This window comes from Barbus barbus (genome assembly GCF_936440315.1).
Source record: "Barbus barbus genome assembly, chromosome: 14".
Lineage (NCBI taxonomy): Eukaryota > Metazoa > Chordata > Actinopteri > Cypriniformes > Cyprinidae > Barbus > Barbus barbus.
In genome coordinates, this window is record NC_136742.1 from 32,044,081 (window position 1) to 32,062,440 (window position 18,360).

Below are 18,360 nucleotides of genomic sequence, written 5' to 3' on the forward strand. Positions count from 1 at the left end.
TATGATATGATTCTATATAGATTCTGTAAAAGTAAAGTGTATGTCAGTGATAAAGTGTCTGTGTGCTGTGCAGTGCAGTAAAGTGTGTAAGTGAGTAAAAGGAATACTAAAGACAAATGGTATGTAAGTCCCACTCATTTATCCTTACGTGACCTTCTACAAATTAGTGCAGATGTAATGAGAATGTGCAAAGTGGAAGTGTGGGGTGATGTGCTTAGAGTGGAGAGAGGTTAAGACTCCGAATGGCCTGCGGGAAGAAGCTCCTCCTCATTCTCTCTGTGTTCGCCTTCATGCAGCGGAAGCGCCTCCCTGAACGCAGCAGAGAAAAGAGTCCATTGTTGGGATGGCTGAGGTCCTTCACTATCTTCCTGGCCCTGGTCAGGCACCGCTTGCTGTAGATGTCCTGCAGGTCAGGGAGCTCGGTGTGAATGGTACGTTCCGCTGAACGCACCACCCTCTGGAGGGCTCGTCTGTCCTGCATAGTGCAGTTCCCGAACCAGGAAGTGATGCTGCCCGTCAGGACGCTCTCGATGGTGCAGGTGTAAAAAGTCTTAAGCACCCGAGAGGGAAGTCTAAAGTCCCTTAAGCGTCTCAGATGGTACAGACGCTGCCTGGCCTTCTTCACCAGGGTGCTGGTATGACAGGACCAAGTCAAGTCCTGCGTGATGTGAACACCCAGGTATCTGAAGCTGTCCACTCTCTCCACTGGAGTCCCGCTGATCGTGATCGGCTGGTATGACCGCTCCTGCTTCGTACTGAAGTCCACTATCAGCTCCTTAGTTTTGCTGATGTTCAGGTGTAGACTATTCACCTGGCACCAACTCTCCAGGTTCTTAATCTCCTGTATGTAGGCCGTCTCGTCGTGGTCTGAGATCAGGCCCAACACGACAGTGTCATCAGCAAACTTGATGATGGTGGTGGAGTTAGAAGTGGCCACACAGTCATAAGTGTACAGTGAGTACAGCAGGGGGCTCAGAACACAACCTTGAGGGGCTCCAGTGCTTAGGGTGATGGAGGATGAGGTGTGTTTACCCATCCGTACGGCTTGCTGTCTGTCCTTCAGGAAGCTGGAGATCCATTGGCACAAGTATGTGCTGAGACCAAGGACCTCCAACTTGGAGGTGAGTGTGGAGGGAATTATGGTGTTAAACGCTGAACTGTAGTCCACAAACAGCATTTTTACATAATTCCCTTTTCTGCAGTCCAGGTGACTTGTTGTGGTGTGGAGGAGGTGTGAGATGGCATCCTCCGTGGAGCGGTTATGCCTGTATGCAAACTGTAGTGGATCCAGTGTGTCTGGTAGTGATGCAATGATGAAGTCTCTGACCAGTCTCTCAAAGCACTTCATCACCACTGATGTGAGGGCTACAGGGCGATAGTCATTTAGGCAGGTGGGCTGGGGTTTCTTGGGGACAGGAACAATGGTGGACTGCTTAAAGCATGAGGGGACTATGGACTGTTCCAGGGAGAGGTTGAAGATCTCAGTGAACACCGGTGCTAGCTGGTCAGCGCAGGCCTTCAGAACCCGACCTGTGATGCCATCTGGTCCTGCTGCCTTCCTGATCTTCACTCTCCTGAATGCCCTCCTCACGTCATGCTCCGTGATGGTGAACACGTTGTCCTCATCGGCTTCCTCAGCGTGCATGCAGTTAGCACTGCTAGCGCCGTTAGCGTGGTTAGCTGCAGCCTCGAAGCGAGCATAAAAAGTGTTCAGCTCATCAGCCAGAGAAGCGTCCGCATTCCCCGATCTGGAGGGTGGTGTTTTATAGTCCGTGATGGTTCTAAGTCCCTGCCACAGGCTCCTAGAGTCGCCATGTTGGAATTGCGACTCTAGTTTCCTCCCGTAGCGCTGCTTCGCCTCCTTCACCGATCTGCGCACGCTGTAAGATGCAGCCTTGTAATCATCCATGTTCCCGGTGATGAGCCCTGTGTTGTAGGCAGCGGAGCGGGATCTCAGGGCGTCGCGGATGGTTTTATCCACCCACGGCTTCTGGTTGGGAAACGTCCTGATGATGGTTTTCTGCACCGTATCATCCATTAGTTTCTCTATAAATCCCACAACCGCTTCCGTAAACAAGCTGACGTCATCAGAGCTGCGCCGGAACATGTCCCAGTCTGCGTCATCTAGCGTGTCCTGCAGAGCGGCCACCGATTGGTCCGTCCAGCGTTGGACCTCCCTCTGCACCGGAGCTTCCTGTTTCAGCCTCTGTTTGTAAACAGGCATGAGGAAGATGGCGGCGTGGTCCGATTTCCCAAACGGTGGTTGTGACTGTGCCTTGTAGCTATTCTTGTATGGGGTGTAACAGTGATCTAATGTCCTTTCGCCCCTGGTGGGGCAGCTGATGTGCTGATGGAAGTTCGGCAGTGCACGCTTGAGGTTGGCACTGTTGAAATCTCCCAAAACAATGAATGCGGCGTCCCGGTGCTGTGTCTGGTGAAGGTGTAGTGTTTCATGTAAATCCCATATCGCAGTGTCCGTGTCCGCTTGAGGTGGAATATAAACGGCACTGACGATGACCGAGCTAAACTCCCGAAGGAGATAAAAAGGGCGACATTTGATGGTCAGAAGTTCAAGATTCGGTGTGCAGGAGCGTGAGAGGGCTACAATGCTCGCGCTGTCGCACCAGTGGTTGTTCACCATCAGACATACTCCACCTCCCCTAGTCTTCCCCGAGTCCAGCGTTCTGTCCATGCGGTAAACCGAGAAGAACTCGGCCGGCTGGATGGCGTGGTCTGGTACCGCTGGGTTCAGCCATGTCTCGGTGAAGCAGAGAAGGTTGCAGTCCCGAATGTCCCTCTGGAACCTGACTCTTGCCCTGAGGTCATCGAGTTTGTTATCCAGCGACTGGAGATTGGCGAGCAGGACACTTGGTAGGGGAGCGCGGTGTGCGCGCGCCCTCAGCCTGTTCCTGACGCCGGCTCGTTTCCCTCGAGGACGCCGGTACGGGTCGGGTCCTTTGTTCTTCCTCAGGATCTCGCTCGGCCAGGTTGGGTCCGGGTTCAAAAACGGCGAAAGGTTAGTGCATTGTGCACCAATAGAAATAGGAGTGGCCCTGTCGTATGTAAGAATGGCCATCTTACAAAAAGAAACCGGTGTTTATAGTTAACAATACGAAAAAATAACAAAAGAAGACAAAGTTTGGTCGGAGCAGTCGTGACGGCAGCCGATCTCACCGGCGCCATCTTAGCTTTGCCATTTAACTTTCCAAGGGTACAGTCTGAGCTCACACAAGCACAAAATCTTCTTCTTATTATTCTTAACTTCTTATTAAATCTTCTTATAATTCTTTTTTGTGACACCATGTACTGCAATAACATATTTCACTATGAAATCACTTAAAGGTGCCATAGAATGCATTGATACAGTATTTTAAATTGTTCTCTGATATCTACACAGAAGGTATGTGGCTTAGGTAAGGGCAAAAAATCTCCAGAAACGATTTTACATGTCCATTTACAACCCTAGGATTTCTCCCTAGAATGAAACGGTCTGTTATTGGCTTATTTGGCAGGGTCATGAATAATAATGAGCTCTGCTCTGATTGGCTGTTTCACAGTACGGCTCATCAGCAAGAAGGAAGCACAGGGAGGAAAATATATATTTAAATACTTTCTCTCGCAGTTATATCGTCGGGTAATTATACTGTATATAAAACGCAGGCATCAGGGAGCCGCTATTAATATGCGAGGCATTGAAACTGCTTTTGAACGATCCATCGATCGCGTTATAGTTCACTTTCAAGAGACGCGATCACACAAACTATGTTTACATTATGGAGCAACAGTACTTACCACACATTTCACAAGATCAGATGCTTGTCAGTGGTGCTCAGGATCTGTAAGTCATTCGCCATCATCCTCATCTCTCCTTACTGAGAGTGAAATCGTATGTACTGTAACAGGCTACGGCTAGCAAGGAGCTAACCATGTCCCTTTAGAGGCTCGCGTTATTTGCTTTCTGTGCCTTTCTGAATACAGACACCAACCCATCCCTGCACTTCACAACCCCTGGACGGCCTGGAACATAACATTTATTTAGTTATTTTCGCTGTTGTCCACACTTGTTTATTTACAATACCTGCAGAGCTTCTGATGGTTCGGCCGGCTTAGAACAAGTGCGGGTTTATGCAAATGTTGGGGGCGTAGTGATCCCGACTGTTGCGTCACAGTTGGTGTTATGTTCTGATTCGCCTGTTTTTCAGTGGTCTTTTTTAATCACGAGATTTACATATGAAGGAGAAAACTATGGTGTTTGAGGCTCACTGTATGTCATTTCCATGTACAGAACTGTTATTATTTAAATATGCCAGGGTAAAGACAGTTTTTCATTCTATGGCACCTTTAAATGCTACATCTTGCTTTAACATTTTCCATGAGTTTTTCTCAAACCGCCCTCAACGAGCTAAAGGATCGCTTGGAAGCGGCGCAAATGGAGCACTCGACGAGCTTCTTCGGAGTCCGGAGCGGCGGTCCGGAACGCAGGAACACCGAGGCCATACTGACTTCAACCCCGAGCAGCGAGAGCCGAGACCGGCGAGCCAGGCCGCGACTCATCCCGGGCAATGTGCAGTTTACTCCAGCACCCGCGACGAAGGGAGTTTGGGAGCGTCAGCGCCGACAAGGGAGGCCGAGGCGGAAGCCTTCACCAATGCCCCAGCCGGTTTTTACCACCACTAACAGGTTTGAGAGTCTTAGTTCCCCCTCTGCTGCTAAACTGAACAGCGTGTTGGTCATCGGAGACTCCTTTGTCCGCAACGTTGATTTTGGAGGAAAAGCTGTTTTATCTTGTAACCCTGGAGCACGTGTTTTAGACATTGGAAAAATCATCCCGGGCATTTTTAGACGTTACAAGGACATAAACACTGTGGTGATTCACGTCGGAGTAAATGACATGAAAAATAAACAATCTGAAGTTTTAAAAACGCATTTTTCATCGCTGCTGAATACTATTAGAACTGAGAACGCTGCCACGCGAATCATTCTATCTGGTCCACTGCCCACCTTCAAGAGGGGTGGTGAGATTTTTAGTCGACTCTTTGCATTGCATAGCTGGCTTAAAACATGCAGTGTGCGTGGTGATTTTGATTTTGAATATGTAGATAACTGGAATAGTTTCTGGGAAAGACCTCGGCTGTATCGCAGAGATGGTCTGCACCCAAACCGCTATGGCGTCGCTCTTCTAACTGACCAGATCAGAGCGGTACTGGACAATAAGATTGAACTGTGACAAACATATCAAGGAGGGAACAGCTTAGACTCTAATAGATTCGATCTCAGCCTTATAGACTGTTTCTCCAGGATCCCCCCTATACAGGAACGTGTCAAGCATCGTACGAATAGACACAAGGAAAACAGAAGGAGACCCTCCAATCTCATTAGTATTAAGACTACTCAGCATCAGAGTCCACAACGCCAACAATCATGCAAACTCAAGATGGCCTTACTGAATATTAGAGCTTTGAATAGCAAAACGTTCTTTGTGAATGATTTGATAACGGATCATAAACTAGATTTTATGTTGTTGACTGAGACTTGGTTGAGTACAGATGGATCAGTATCTTTAATAGAAGCTGCACCACCAAACTATAGTTTTAATTTTGCAAATCGTAACGGGAAAAAAGGAGGTGGTCTGGCGGCTGTCTATTGTAATTCTTATAATTGTAAACACATTGTACTTGGTACTTTCTCCTCTTTTGAGTACTTAGCAATTGTGATGAATGCTCAGTCAAAAATGATGCTTTTAGTAATTTATAGACCACCTACATACTCAAATGCTTTTTTAACTGAGTTCTCAGAATTGCTTTCTATATGTATTACCACGTATGATCAGGTTCTATTAGTTGGTGATTTTAATTTGCATGTAGATAATGCTTCTGATGAGAACGCTATGGATTTTATGCAGCTTTTACGCTCTATGAACTTCACACAACACATCACTGGAGCGACACATAACCGAGGACATACATTAGATTTAGTTATCTCAAGAGGACTTAATGTAAACATTAGTCGTCAAGTTGATGTAGCAGTTGCGGATCATCAGTGCATATTTTTTGAAATTGAGACCCCTACTTCTAAATTAGAGTTAGAACCCAATTTCATTAAAAAACGCTACATTAATGAAGCAACTGCTGAAAGGTTTGCCATTGCTTTGAACGAATTGCCCGTTCCCCCTGAGACATTAACTGTTGATGAAAAGGTGATTTATTTTAACAGTAATATGAGAACTGCGTTGGATATAGTGGCACCAGAAGTTATTAGGAAAAAATCAGTTAAAAAGAAAGTACCGTGGAAAAATGAGCATGTGCTAGACCTTAAAAGAGTTTGCCGTAAAGCAGAACGTCTGTGGAGGCAAACTAAATTAACGGTTCATCTTAATGCTCTTAAACAGTTTATTGGTAGTTATAACAAAACAGTACGCAGTGAGAGACAAAAGTATTTCTCAAGTATGATTAGAAATAACAATAATCCGAGAATTCTCTTTCGTACAATTAATCAGCTTTTACATTGTTCCCCTGCATCAAATGGACCTGTCAATGCATCTCTGTCTATATGTGAAGAATTTACTACATTTTTTAATACAAAAATTACTGATATTCGATCTAGTATATCTAAGACATTAGGTCCATTTCAGGATTCTTTACCTTTTAGCTCTCAATATACAATGAACTCTTTTAATAAAATAAACAAAGTTGAGTTAAATAAAATATTAAGTTGTTTAGGTAATGCCACATGTGTTCTTGATCCTATTCCTACTTCTTTTTTTAAAGAAGTTATTGAAAATATATTTTTAACGGTTCTCGATATTGTAAATCTTTCATTAGCAACAGGTGTTTTCCCTGAAACACTTAAAACAGCAATTGTTAAACCCCAACTTAAGAAGCACAACTTGGATAGTTCAATTCTTAGTAACTATAGACCCATCTCCAATCTATCTTTCATGAGCAAAATTTTAGAAAAAGCAGTTTTTAAACAGATAAATGACTTCCTTATGGGAAACAATATCTATGAAAAGTTTCAGTCGGGTTTTAGACAAGGGCACAGCACTGAAACTGCTTTAGTGAAAGTTGTAAATGACCTGAGAATCTCTATGGATATAAATAATATTTCTATACTTGTACTCCTTGATTTAAGTGCTGCGTTTGATACAGTTGACCATGATATACTTCTAAATCGTCTTAAGGAATATATTGGTTTAACAGGGACTGTTTTAAATTGGTTTAAGACATATTTAAAGGGAAGGAAGTACTTTATTAGCATAGGGGACCATGTATCAGGAGTACATGATATTCATTTTGGTGTACCACAAGGTTCTGTACTTGGCCCCCTGTTGTTCTCTTTATATATGTTGCCATTGGGTAAAATTATTGCAGAGCACGGAGTCTGTTTCCATAGCTATGCTGATGATACCCAGTTATACATATCTGTAGGGCCAGAGGATCCCGGTGCGGTAAATAAATTGGTGAATTGTCAAGCAAGCATTGTTAGCTGGATGAATAGAAATTTTCTGAAATTGAATGAAGACAAGAGTGAAATTCTCCTTGTTGGTAATGAACTACAAAGAAAAAAGGTTCTTAATAGTCTGGGAAATCTGGCACTACAGACTAAAACTGAGGTTAAAAATTTAGGAGTTATTTTTGATTCTGAGCTTACATTCAAGGCACACGTTGATAATGTTGTGAAAACTGCCTTCTTTCACCTCAGAAATATAGCTCGTGTAAGACCATTTATTAATCTTGAAGATGCTAAGAAGCTGACTCATGCATTTATTTTCTCACGTTTAGATTATTGTAATGCACTCCTCATAGGACTGCCTAAAAAAACAATTGAAAGATTACAGCTTGTTCAAAACGCAGCTGCAAGAGTTGTTACTCACGCTAGAAGATTTGAACATATAACGCCTATTTTAGCAGATCTACACTGGTTACCAGTCTCTTTTAGAATTGATTATAAAGTACTTTTATTAGTTTGTAAAGCTTTAAATGGACAAGCACCTTCATATATTTCAGAGTGTCTAACCGAGTATATTCCAAATAGACTCTTAAGATCATCAGGCTCTACCTTGTTAAACATCCCAATGGCAAAATATAAGAAATATGGACAAGCAGCCTTTTGTTTTTATGCTCCTACGATTTGGAACAAGCTGCCTATAAATATTCGTCAGGCCTCCTCCCTTAATATTTTTAAAAAGCAGTTAAAGACACACTTTTATACTCTGGCTTATAGTTAGGGTGGTGCCGATTTTGATTTTGTTTTTAAATTGCTGTCATTTTTAAATTTGTATTATTCTTTTACTTATTGTTTATTGTGTTTGTTTTTTTTGTTTTTTTGTAAAGCACTTTGAGCTACATAAAAATGTATGAAAAGTGCTATATAAATAAAGTTTATTATTATTATTATTATTATTATTAAACTCGCGGGCGCCGCTGCGCCCCCTAATGGCTGGGCGGAGTATCGATACTAAGGGCTAGAATATCGATACTGTATCTTTTTTTATTATATCGGTATGTATCTAAGAATCGATATTTTGAGCACACCCCTAGTAGGTATACAGCATGCTGCTAACACTCCCACCACCTCTACTCCGTGTGTTTCTCTGCACAGACCCTGTGCACCCAGGACGGGATCTTCCCAGATGTCCTTCACTCCGGCGCCGGGACACCACGGACCCTGGGCGCTGCAGCAGCGGAGGACGCGAGCCAGGCCTCGGGTGACGACTTCTCCCCCCCCCCCGTCTTTGAGATCTCCACAAGGAACCGATTCGCCCCCCTCCGCGAGACAGAACGCGACGTTGTGATCGTCTGAGACTCCATTGTCCAGCACGTCCGTGTTATGCTAGCTGAAGGTAAAGTACACGCTTCTAACATCCCCACCACCTCTACTCCGTGTGTTTCTCTGCACAGACCCTGTGCACCCAGAACGCGATCTTCCCAGATGTCCTTCATCTCCACCCGAAACCGCTTCGCCCCCCTCCGCGAGACGGAACACAATGCTGTGATCGTCGGAGGCTCCATCGTCAGGCACGTCCGTGCTACGTCAGCTGAAGGTAAAGTGCACACTCACTGTTTCCCCGGTGCTCGTGTTCTCAATGTTTCTGCGCAGATACCCGCGATCCTGAAGGGCAACGAGAACATCGGTGCCGTCGTGCTGCACGCAGGGGCAAACGACATCAAGCTGCGGCAGACGGAGACACTGAAGCGGGACTACAGGAGCCTGATCGAGACGGTACGCAGCACATCACCCGCGGCGACGATCATCGTGTCAGGACCGCTTCCCACGTATCGACAAGGAAACGAAAGGTTCAGTAGACTGTTTGCTTTAAACGAATGGTTATCGTCTTGGTGTAAAGAACAGAAACTGCTCTTTGTTAATAATTGGAATCTTTTCTGGGAGCGTCCTAGGCTCTTCCGTGCTGATGGCCTGCACCCCAGCAGAGTCGGAGCAGAATTCCTGTCGGACAACATCTCCAGGACGCTACGCTCCATCTGACTAGTAAGCCAATTCTCAAATAACTGCTATGATGACTTTTGTTCTACCCACTTAAAAGATAGAAGTACTTGCGTTGTCCAATCTATACAGACTGTGTCTGTTCCCCGAATAGCGAGGTCAAAATATAAATTTAATGCAGGATCTAGAAAAAATCTGACCGTGATTAAACCAGAAAAACGCAAAATAAATGAACAAAAAACAAAAAAAAAAAACAATTTGATGTACTCTGCCTGACTGAAACCTGGCTGAAACCAAATGAATATTTTGGTCTAAATGAGTCTACTCCACCAAGCTACTGTTATAAACATGAGCCCCGTCAGACTGGTCGTGGCGGCGGTGGGGCAACAATATATAGTGATATTCTCAATGTTACTCAGAAAACAGGATACAGGAGGTTTAACTCATTCGAACTACTTCTGCTCAATGTTACACTGTTAGATATGCAAAAGAAATCTCTCCTATCTCTTGCTCTGGCTACTGTGTATAGACCGCCAGGGCCATATACAGATTTCCTAAAAGAATTTGCAGATTTCCTCTCAGATCTACTAGTTAATGTTGATAAACTGCTAATTGTCGGAGATTTTAACATGCACGTTGATAATACAAATGATGCATTAGGACTTGCGTTTACTGACCTAATAAACTCTCTTGGAGTCAAGCAAAACGTCACCGGGCCCACTCATCGTTTTAATCATACGCTAGATTTAATTATATCGCATGGACTTGATCTTACCGATATAGATATCGTACCTCAAAGTGATGATGTTACTGATCATTTCCTTGTATCATGCATGCTGCCTATTACTGATATTAGTTATATGGCTCCGCGTTATCGTCCGGGCAGAACTATATTGTTCCAGCCACCAAAGAGAGATTCACAAATAACCTGCCTGATTTATCTCAACTGCTCTGTGTTCCCATAAATACGCATGAACTAGACGAAATGGCTAGCAACATGGGCACTATCTTCTCTAATACATTAGAAGCTGTTGCCCCCCTCAAATTGAAAAAAGGTTAGAGAAAAACGTACTGCGCCATGGTACAACAGTTATACCCATTCTCTTCAGAAAGAAACTCGTATTATTGAGCGCAAATGGAGAAAAACTAACTTAGAAGTTTTTAGAATTGTGTGGAAAAACGTATGCAGGGCAGAGCATATCCGCAAACTCATAGATAATAACCAAAACAATCCAAGGTTCTTATTTAGCACAGTGGCTAGATTAACAAATAAACAGACACCGCCCGATCTAAATATTCCCCCACAGTTTAATAGTAATGATTTTATGAATTTCTTTACTGATAAATTAGATAACATCAGAAATACAATATCAAATGTAGATTCTACTGCGTCTAGTATTTCAGCTTCATTCATCGCACCCAAAGAAAAACTGCAGTGCTTTACAACTATAGGACAGGAAGAGCTAAATAAACTTATCAGTGCATCTAAACCAACAACATGTTTATTAGATCCTGTACATACTAAATTACTGAAAGAGTTGTTACCCGTAGCAGAAAAACCGCTTCTCAATATTATTAACTCATCGTTATATTTAGGTCACGTCCCAAAACCATTCAAGGTGGCGGTTATTAAGCCTCTTATTAAGAAACCACAACTAGATTCAAATGAACTGGCAAATTACAGACCCATTTCAAATCTTCCGTTTATGTCTAAAATTTTAGAAAAAGTTGTGAAATTGTGCTCCTTCTTGCAAAAAATGATCTCTATGAAGAATTTCAGTCAGGTTTCAGGCCCAATCATAGTACAGAAACTGCACTTGTTAAAATTACGAATGACTTACTACTTGCTTCAGATCAAGGCTGCATCTCATTGCTAGTATTACTTGATCTTAGTGCTGCGTTTGACACTATAGACCATAATTTACATTTACATTTATTCATTTAGCTGACGCTTTTATCCAAAGCGACTTACAATTGCTATATATGTCAGAGGTCGCACGCCTCTGGAGCAACTAGGGGTTAAGTGTCTTGCTCAGGGACACATCGGTGTCTCACAGTGGATTCGAACCCGGGTCTCTCACACCAAAGGCATGTGTCTTATCCACTGCGCCATCACCACCCACTCATAGATCGATTACAAAACTATATTGGTATTCAAGGACAGGCTTTAAGATGGTTTAGATCCTACCTGTCCGATCGCTACCACTCTGTTTATTTAAATGGGGAGTCATCTCAATTATCACCAGTAAAGTATGGAGTACCACAAGGATCTGTCCTAGGTCCTCTGCTATTTTCAATATACATGTTGCCCCTTGGAAATATTAGTAGAAAACACGGGATAAGTTTTCATTGCTACGCTGATGATACTCAATTATATATCTCAACAAGACCAGATGAAACTTCACAACTATCTAAGCTAATAGATTGTGTAAAAGATTGGATGACCAATAATTTCCTCCTACTAAATTCAGATAAGACAGAGATATTACTTATTGGACCAAAAAACAGTACACAGAATCTTGTGGATTATAATTTGCAACTAGACGGATGCACTGTTACGTCCTCTAAAGTCAAAAATCTGGGTGTTATATTAGACAGCAACTTGTCCTTTGAAAATCATATCTCCCATGTTACAAAAACAGCATTCTTCCATCTCAGGAACATTGCTAAGCTTCGAAGCATGTTACCTGTTTCTGATGCAGAAAAACTAATTCATGCATTCATGACCTCTAGACTGGACTACTGTAATGCACTGCTAGGTGGTTGTCCTGCATCTTCAATAAACAAACTACAGATAGTCCAAAATGCAGTGGCTAGAGTTCTTACCAGATCAAGAAAATATGATCATATTACTCCAATTTTACAGTCTCTGCACTGGCTACCTATTCAGTTCCGTATCATTTACAAAATATTATTACTTGCCTATAAGGCCCTAAATGGTTTAGCACCTGCGTACCTAACTTGTCTTCTACCATGCTATAATCCAACCCGCTCTCTAAGGTCGCAAAACTCTGGACTTTTGGTAGTACCTAGGATAGCAAAGTCCACTAAAGGAGGTAGAGCTTTTTCACATTTGGCTCCCAAACTCTGGAATAGCCTTCCTGATAACATTCGGGGTTCAGACACACTCTCTCTGTTTAAATCTAGATTAAAGACACATCTCTTTAGCCAAGCATTCACATAATGCATTTTATAATCTTGTACTGCAGTTATATCTGATCAGACGTACATTATTATTATTCTTTAGCTTGGGTTGAACAATTCATTTTTGCTTAGATGGAACAGCAGCTACGCTAATCATGTCTCTGCTTGTCTCTCCGTTTCTGCCAGCTAGGAATTACAGAACTTCAGTCTGGCTCCAACCATTACATGATCTGAGATGACCGAACACCTGAGATGGAGGATCAGCGCCGGGAGATAACGTACACGGCCCTGATCATAGGCGGAGGCCAGACACCTGGATGAGTGCCAGAGACAGATCCCCATTGGGGATCCCGCCACTTAGACAGCCATCGGGAAAGACCACTGGAACCAGCTGAGCCCTTACAATCTGACTTGCTGCAGTTTGGAATTGAACTGCTGGTTTGTTTGGCCAGAGGAGAATTGGCCCCCCGACTGAGCCTGGTTTCTCCCAAGGTTTTTTCTCCATTCTGTCACCGATGGAGTTTTGGTTCCTTGCCGCTGTCGCCTCTGGCTTGCTTAGTTGGGGACGCTTCATTTCCAGCGATATCGTCGACCTGATTGCAAAGACACTATTTAAACTTATTGACACATTATTTTCCTATTTTGATATTGTGCAGTTGCTTTGACACAATTTGCATTGTAAAAAGCGCTATATAAATAAAGGTGGTAAATCCAATGTGGACCACCTGGGATCAGTGGTGCTGAGTGTGAAGCTATTAACTGCTGCTTTAACGGGCAGCAGTGTTACTATGGGAGGGCAGGTAAGCTTTCTCAATCTTATTCTGTTCATGTTAAACATTCTCAGCATTAACCTGCTCTTGTACCTTTGTTCCAGTGACTGTCCAGTGTATTAGAGATGGTCAGTTTGTGGTAGTGGTGTCTAGAGACGTTACTCTGCCTCGACTGAGTCTGGATTCGGTTAGTTTACTGGGTGGAAACGATCCACCTTGCGGTCCTGTGGAGTCCACACATTCTTTTGCTATATACCAGTTCCCTGTGACCGCATGTGGCACGAGCATGATGGTGAGCAGCTGCTTCTGGTGTAATTCTGCTTTGCTTATGGACTGGATGCCAACAGTGTTGCTATTCGCAGGAGGACAGCGGAGATGTGGTGTATGAGAACAGAATGACCTCCTCATATGAAGTTGGCATTGGACCATTTGGTTCCATCACAAGGGACAGTCATTTTGAGTAAGTGATCTATGACTTGGTGTGAATTTTAATCTTTGATAAATGCTACAAGCTCACCATCTGTTGTCCAGGCTTCTCTTTCAGTGTAGGTACTCTGGAACTTCTGTTGAAGCTCTGGTTGTGGAGGTCAACTCTGTTCCTCCACCTCCACCAGTAGCTGCTCCTGGACCTCTCAGAGTGGAGCTCAGACTGGCCAATGGCCAATGTGTCACCAAAGGGTGCGCAGGGGGTAAGGTCTTGTCCTGTGTCTTCCTCATGCCTTTCAAACATGAGTCTGGTTAAATCCCAGCATTCATTCCAGGGGATGAGGCCTACACGTCCTACTACAGTGACGCTGATTATCCCGTCACAAAAGTCCTGCGGGAGCCTGTGTATGTTGAGGTGCGCATTATGGAGAGGACTGACCCCAACATTGTCCTGATGCTGGGACGTTGTTGGGCGACTTCAACCCCCAGTCCACTCAGTCTCCCCCAGTGGGACCTTCTGGTTGATGGGTGAGTGTACAGCCAATCGGTATCCAGTTTGTCTACTGGGAGGCACTTTCTATCCTCCTTTCCCTTTCAGATGCCCTTACCAGGACGACCGTTATCTGACCACACTGATTCCAGAGACTGGATCGTCTGGTCTTCAGTTCCCAACCCACTACAAGCACTTTGTTGTGAAGATGTTCACATTTGTAGATCCAGCCTCACTGGCTACTCTGCAGGAAACGGTATTGGTCCCCACTTTACCAGGTTTACACTCAGCCTCTTGATGTTTTGTAATGTTTTTTTTTTTTCTTCATCCACTGTAGCACAGAGGTGTACCATCCATCTACTGGCTCCTGTGAGCAAAGCTGCACCAGGAAAAGTGAGTACTTCCTGTAACATTGTAATTCTGCTTAATCTGTGACTAGTTGTGTTTTTTTTTTTTTTCTCTTTAGGAAGGGATGTTGCTGTGAAGACCGCCACTACTGTAGTTTCTAGTGGAGAAGTGAGACTGACTCTATGACTGAGCAATCTTTTAATAAACTTAAGACTTTAAACTGTCTGAACTATTTTGTGCAGAGCTACCCAAGTTGTTCCCATGTTTATCTAAGGGTCCACTGTGACTCCCAGGTAGCTACAAATCTACCTTCAATTGTTTGGTCTATCGACTCATGGACCTGTTTGGGTTCTCAAGTGACTTTCTAGAAACCCTGAAGATTCCATCATGCACTTGAACTTTAAGAGACTTTCAAAACTAACAAAATTGCGCTGAACTATATAACAAGTAAATCCAAGTTCTTCGTTTACATGGTCCATTGTTAAATGTTCTTTGTAGTAGAAATTACTAGTGGCACAAATTGTTAGCATGTTTCATGGAAAATCTGCAGGTTGTGTGAGTTTATGGCCAGGTAAACAGGCCTATTAAGATCTCGCATCCAATAGCATTGCAAGGCTAAACAATAGGACCAATTGTGTAAATGTGGTCTTGGAGGCTAAAATGCATGAGCAGCATTTTAGTCGAGCTAAAACTGATGGTGTAATATAACAACAGTGGGCCTTACAGGGTTAAGTTAAAAGTTCTCAAAGTTTTTTTTTTTTTTTTTTTTAATGGTCCAGTATGTTAAATGTGCTTCGTAGTAGAAGTTACAAACGGTGCACACTGTGGCATGTGTTCAGTGGTGTATCTTATTCTGAATTGGGGTTAATGGTGTGTGTGCTACTGTACACCGAAAAAAGATTAATTGGCTTACTAAATTAAGGTAAGTGGCTGCAATTAACTAACTTTAGCTACATTTTAGTTGACCAAGTAATTTTTTTTTTTTTTTTGGTGAGACTTGCCAAATTTATGCCACAATATGGCAATGTTCTAGTTTTTCTGGAGTTTAAGAGGGAGGCAAGTGGATCATAAAGCACCTGTCAGTCATAGTGAAACAGCCAATGCAATGCATGCACTGACCCATTTATGCGGCATTACTCATGTGGTGGGCCAGTAGAGGGGATGAACACAGGGTGGGCTTAATTCACTGCGAACAAACAACATTGATCCCATTACCAAAAGGGAAACGTTTCTTCAGATTTCTTTTGACACCTGTAGATTATTTTAAGGAGCTACTTGGATTGTTTGAGCGCCACCTAACTGAATGGCTGTTCAGTGGTTGATTAATTAAAATGCAGTGTGCTCTGGAGAGAGTGCATGTGTGCAGCGGGTGGAGAGCGGCTCTGGTTCAGTCTCAACATGAACCGATTCATCCGTGTGTCGCAGCTGGCCACGATTCTGCTCTACATTCCTCTTGTACAGGTAACTTCTTGAGTTCCTTACAAGTTTAATATTGTAAACCATTGTTACTACAGTTATAAGTCACTGGCTTAGAGATCAGTTAATGTGATGTATTAAATAGTGTAAGATCCTTGTTAAGAGTGTTCCTGTTCTAATTAATGCAATTAATTGCAGCTACTTCAGTTTTATTCTTGTTAGTGGTGGCTTATGCTAAGTTACTATAGATAACTAAAGTAACTAGTATTTACACTGCAAAAAAATATTCTCTTAGTATTTTTGTCTTGTTTTCTAGTGTAAACATCTAAAAAATTTGAATCAAGATTAATTTACTGTACAGAAAACAAGACATATCTTAAATCATTTTACTTGTCAAGTAAATGCATCTTGATTCAAGAATGTTATATATATATATATACAGAATTAGAAAACAAGACAAAAAATACTGCAAGTACATTTCTTGCAGTGTAGGAGTTGATAAACATTCTTTAAACAAGATTTACTTGAGATGCCTAATCAAGATATTAAGTCTTGATTTCAAAAAAAGTTATCAATTTTGCTTAAAAGAGAAAAAATATCTTCTATTGGCAGATACAGGTACATCTCAAAAAATTTGAATATCGTGAAAAGTTACAAAAAAATGCAGTTTATTTCAAAATGTGAATCTTTCATATATATTTTAGAGTCATTACATGTAAAGTAAAACACTTCAAAAGTTGTTTTGTTTTAATTTTGATGATTAGAGCTTACAGCTCATGAAAGTCAAAATACAGTATCTCAATATATTTGAATATTTATATTTGAGTTTCAGTAAACGACCATCTCTACAGTATAAATTCCGGGTATCTCTTGTTCTTTGAAACCACAATAATGGGGAAGACTGCTGACTTGGCAATGATCCAGAAGACGAACATTGACGTCCTCCACAAAGAGGGTAAGTCACAGAGGGTCATTACTGAAAGCTGTGGCTGTTTACAGAGTGCTGTATCAAAGCATATTAAATGCAAAGTTGACTGGAAGGAAGAAATTGGGTTGGAAAAGGTGCACAAGCAACACTTCTGAACCAGAGAGAACGTCAGAAGCGTCTTACCTGGGCTGTGGAGAAAATAGAACTGGACTGTTGCGCAGTGCTTTTTAAAATTTTGCATTTCATTTGGAAATCAAGGTCCCAGAGTCTGGAGGAAGAGTGGAGAGGCACAGAATCCATGTTGCTTGAAGTCCAGTGTGTAGTTTCCACAGTCAGTGATGATTTGGGCTGCCATGTCATCTGCTGGTGTTGGTCCACTGTGTTTTATCAAGTCCAGAGTCAATAGCCGTCCACCAGGAGATTTTGGAGCACTTTATGCTTCCATCTGATGACAAGCTTTATGGAGATGCAGATTTGATTTTCCAGAAGGACTTTAACACCTTCTCACACTGCCAAAACCACTTCCAAGTGGTTTGCTGACCATGATATTACTGTGCTTGATTGGCCAGCCAACATGCCTGACCTGAACCCCGTATGGAATCTATGGTATATTTTCAAGAGAAAGATGAGAAACAGTCAATCCAGCAATCCAGACGAGCTGAAGACTCAATAGTACATCAGCAGAGCCACAGGCTGATCGCTTCCATGCCATTCCTCACTGATGCTGGAGTTTGTGTTAAAGGAGCCCCGGCCAAGTATTGAGTGCAGAAATGAACATACTTGAACTTTTCTGCTTTGAAAATCCTTTTTTTGATTGATTTTAGGAAATATTCTAATATATTGAGATACTGGATTTTGACTTTCATGAGCTGTAAGCTCTAATCATCAAAATCATCAACTTTTGAAGTGTTTTACTTTACATGTAATGACTCTAAAATATATATGAAAGATTCGCATTTTGAAATAAACTGCATTTTTTTGTAACTTTTCACGATATTCAAATTTTTTGAGATGCACCTGTATTTGTTCTTATTTTAAGCAAAAAAAAACTCCACAATTTTGATATATTTTTCAGGAAACAAAACTTAATATCGTGCTTCTCAAGTGAATGTATTTTGATTGAAGATTTTGATATTTGTAACGGAAAACGACAAAAATACAAAGTAAAAACATTTTGAATTAACTATTGTAAAGTATCACCTAAATTTAGCTAATTGTATTATTAAAAATTGATAAATATAACTTTCATTCTTTAAGAGCTTGCTGGTTCATTTATATTAATTGAAACGACAAAAGGAAAAACTGGATGCTTCAGAATCTGATTGTGTTGTATAAATCATTATTGTTATAGTAAATTTATTGCATATTTGTTATTGGTAAACGCAACGTTTTCC

At 42.1% G+C, this 18,360-nt stretch overlaps 3 protein-coding genes across 5 annotated transcripts in view; 2 read left to right on the forward strand and 1 right to left on the reverse strand.

Moving 5' to 3' along the window:
- Positions 1-18,360, reverse strand: part of LOC306880072 (transcriptional repressor protein YY1-like) — a 672,069-nt gene that overhangs the window by 563,409 nt on the left and 90,300 nt on the right. The window lies entirely within an intron of this gene.
- Positions 1-18,360, forward strand: part of LOC306880073 (peptidyl-prolyl cis-trans isomerase FKBP3-like) — a 391,610-nt gene that overhangs the window by 126,773 nt on the left and 246,477 nt on the right. The gene's annotated exons all lie outside the window — the stretch shown is intronic.
- Positions 13,304-14,808, forward strand: LOC306879916 (zona pellucida sperm-binding protein 4-like; the record flags this gene model as incomplete). The annotated part of the gene is made up of 8 exons (XM_079433153.1): positions 13,304-13,388; positions 13,463-13,650; positions 13,721-13,818; positions 13,890-14,047; positions 14,120-14,312; positions 14,383-14,530; positions 14,595-14,667; positions 14,741-14,808. Coding segments are annotated over 8 exons (1,011 nt in total), but the record flags the coding sequence as incomplete, so codon positions are not given.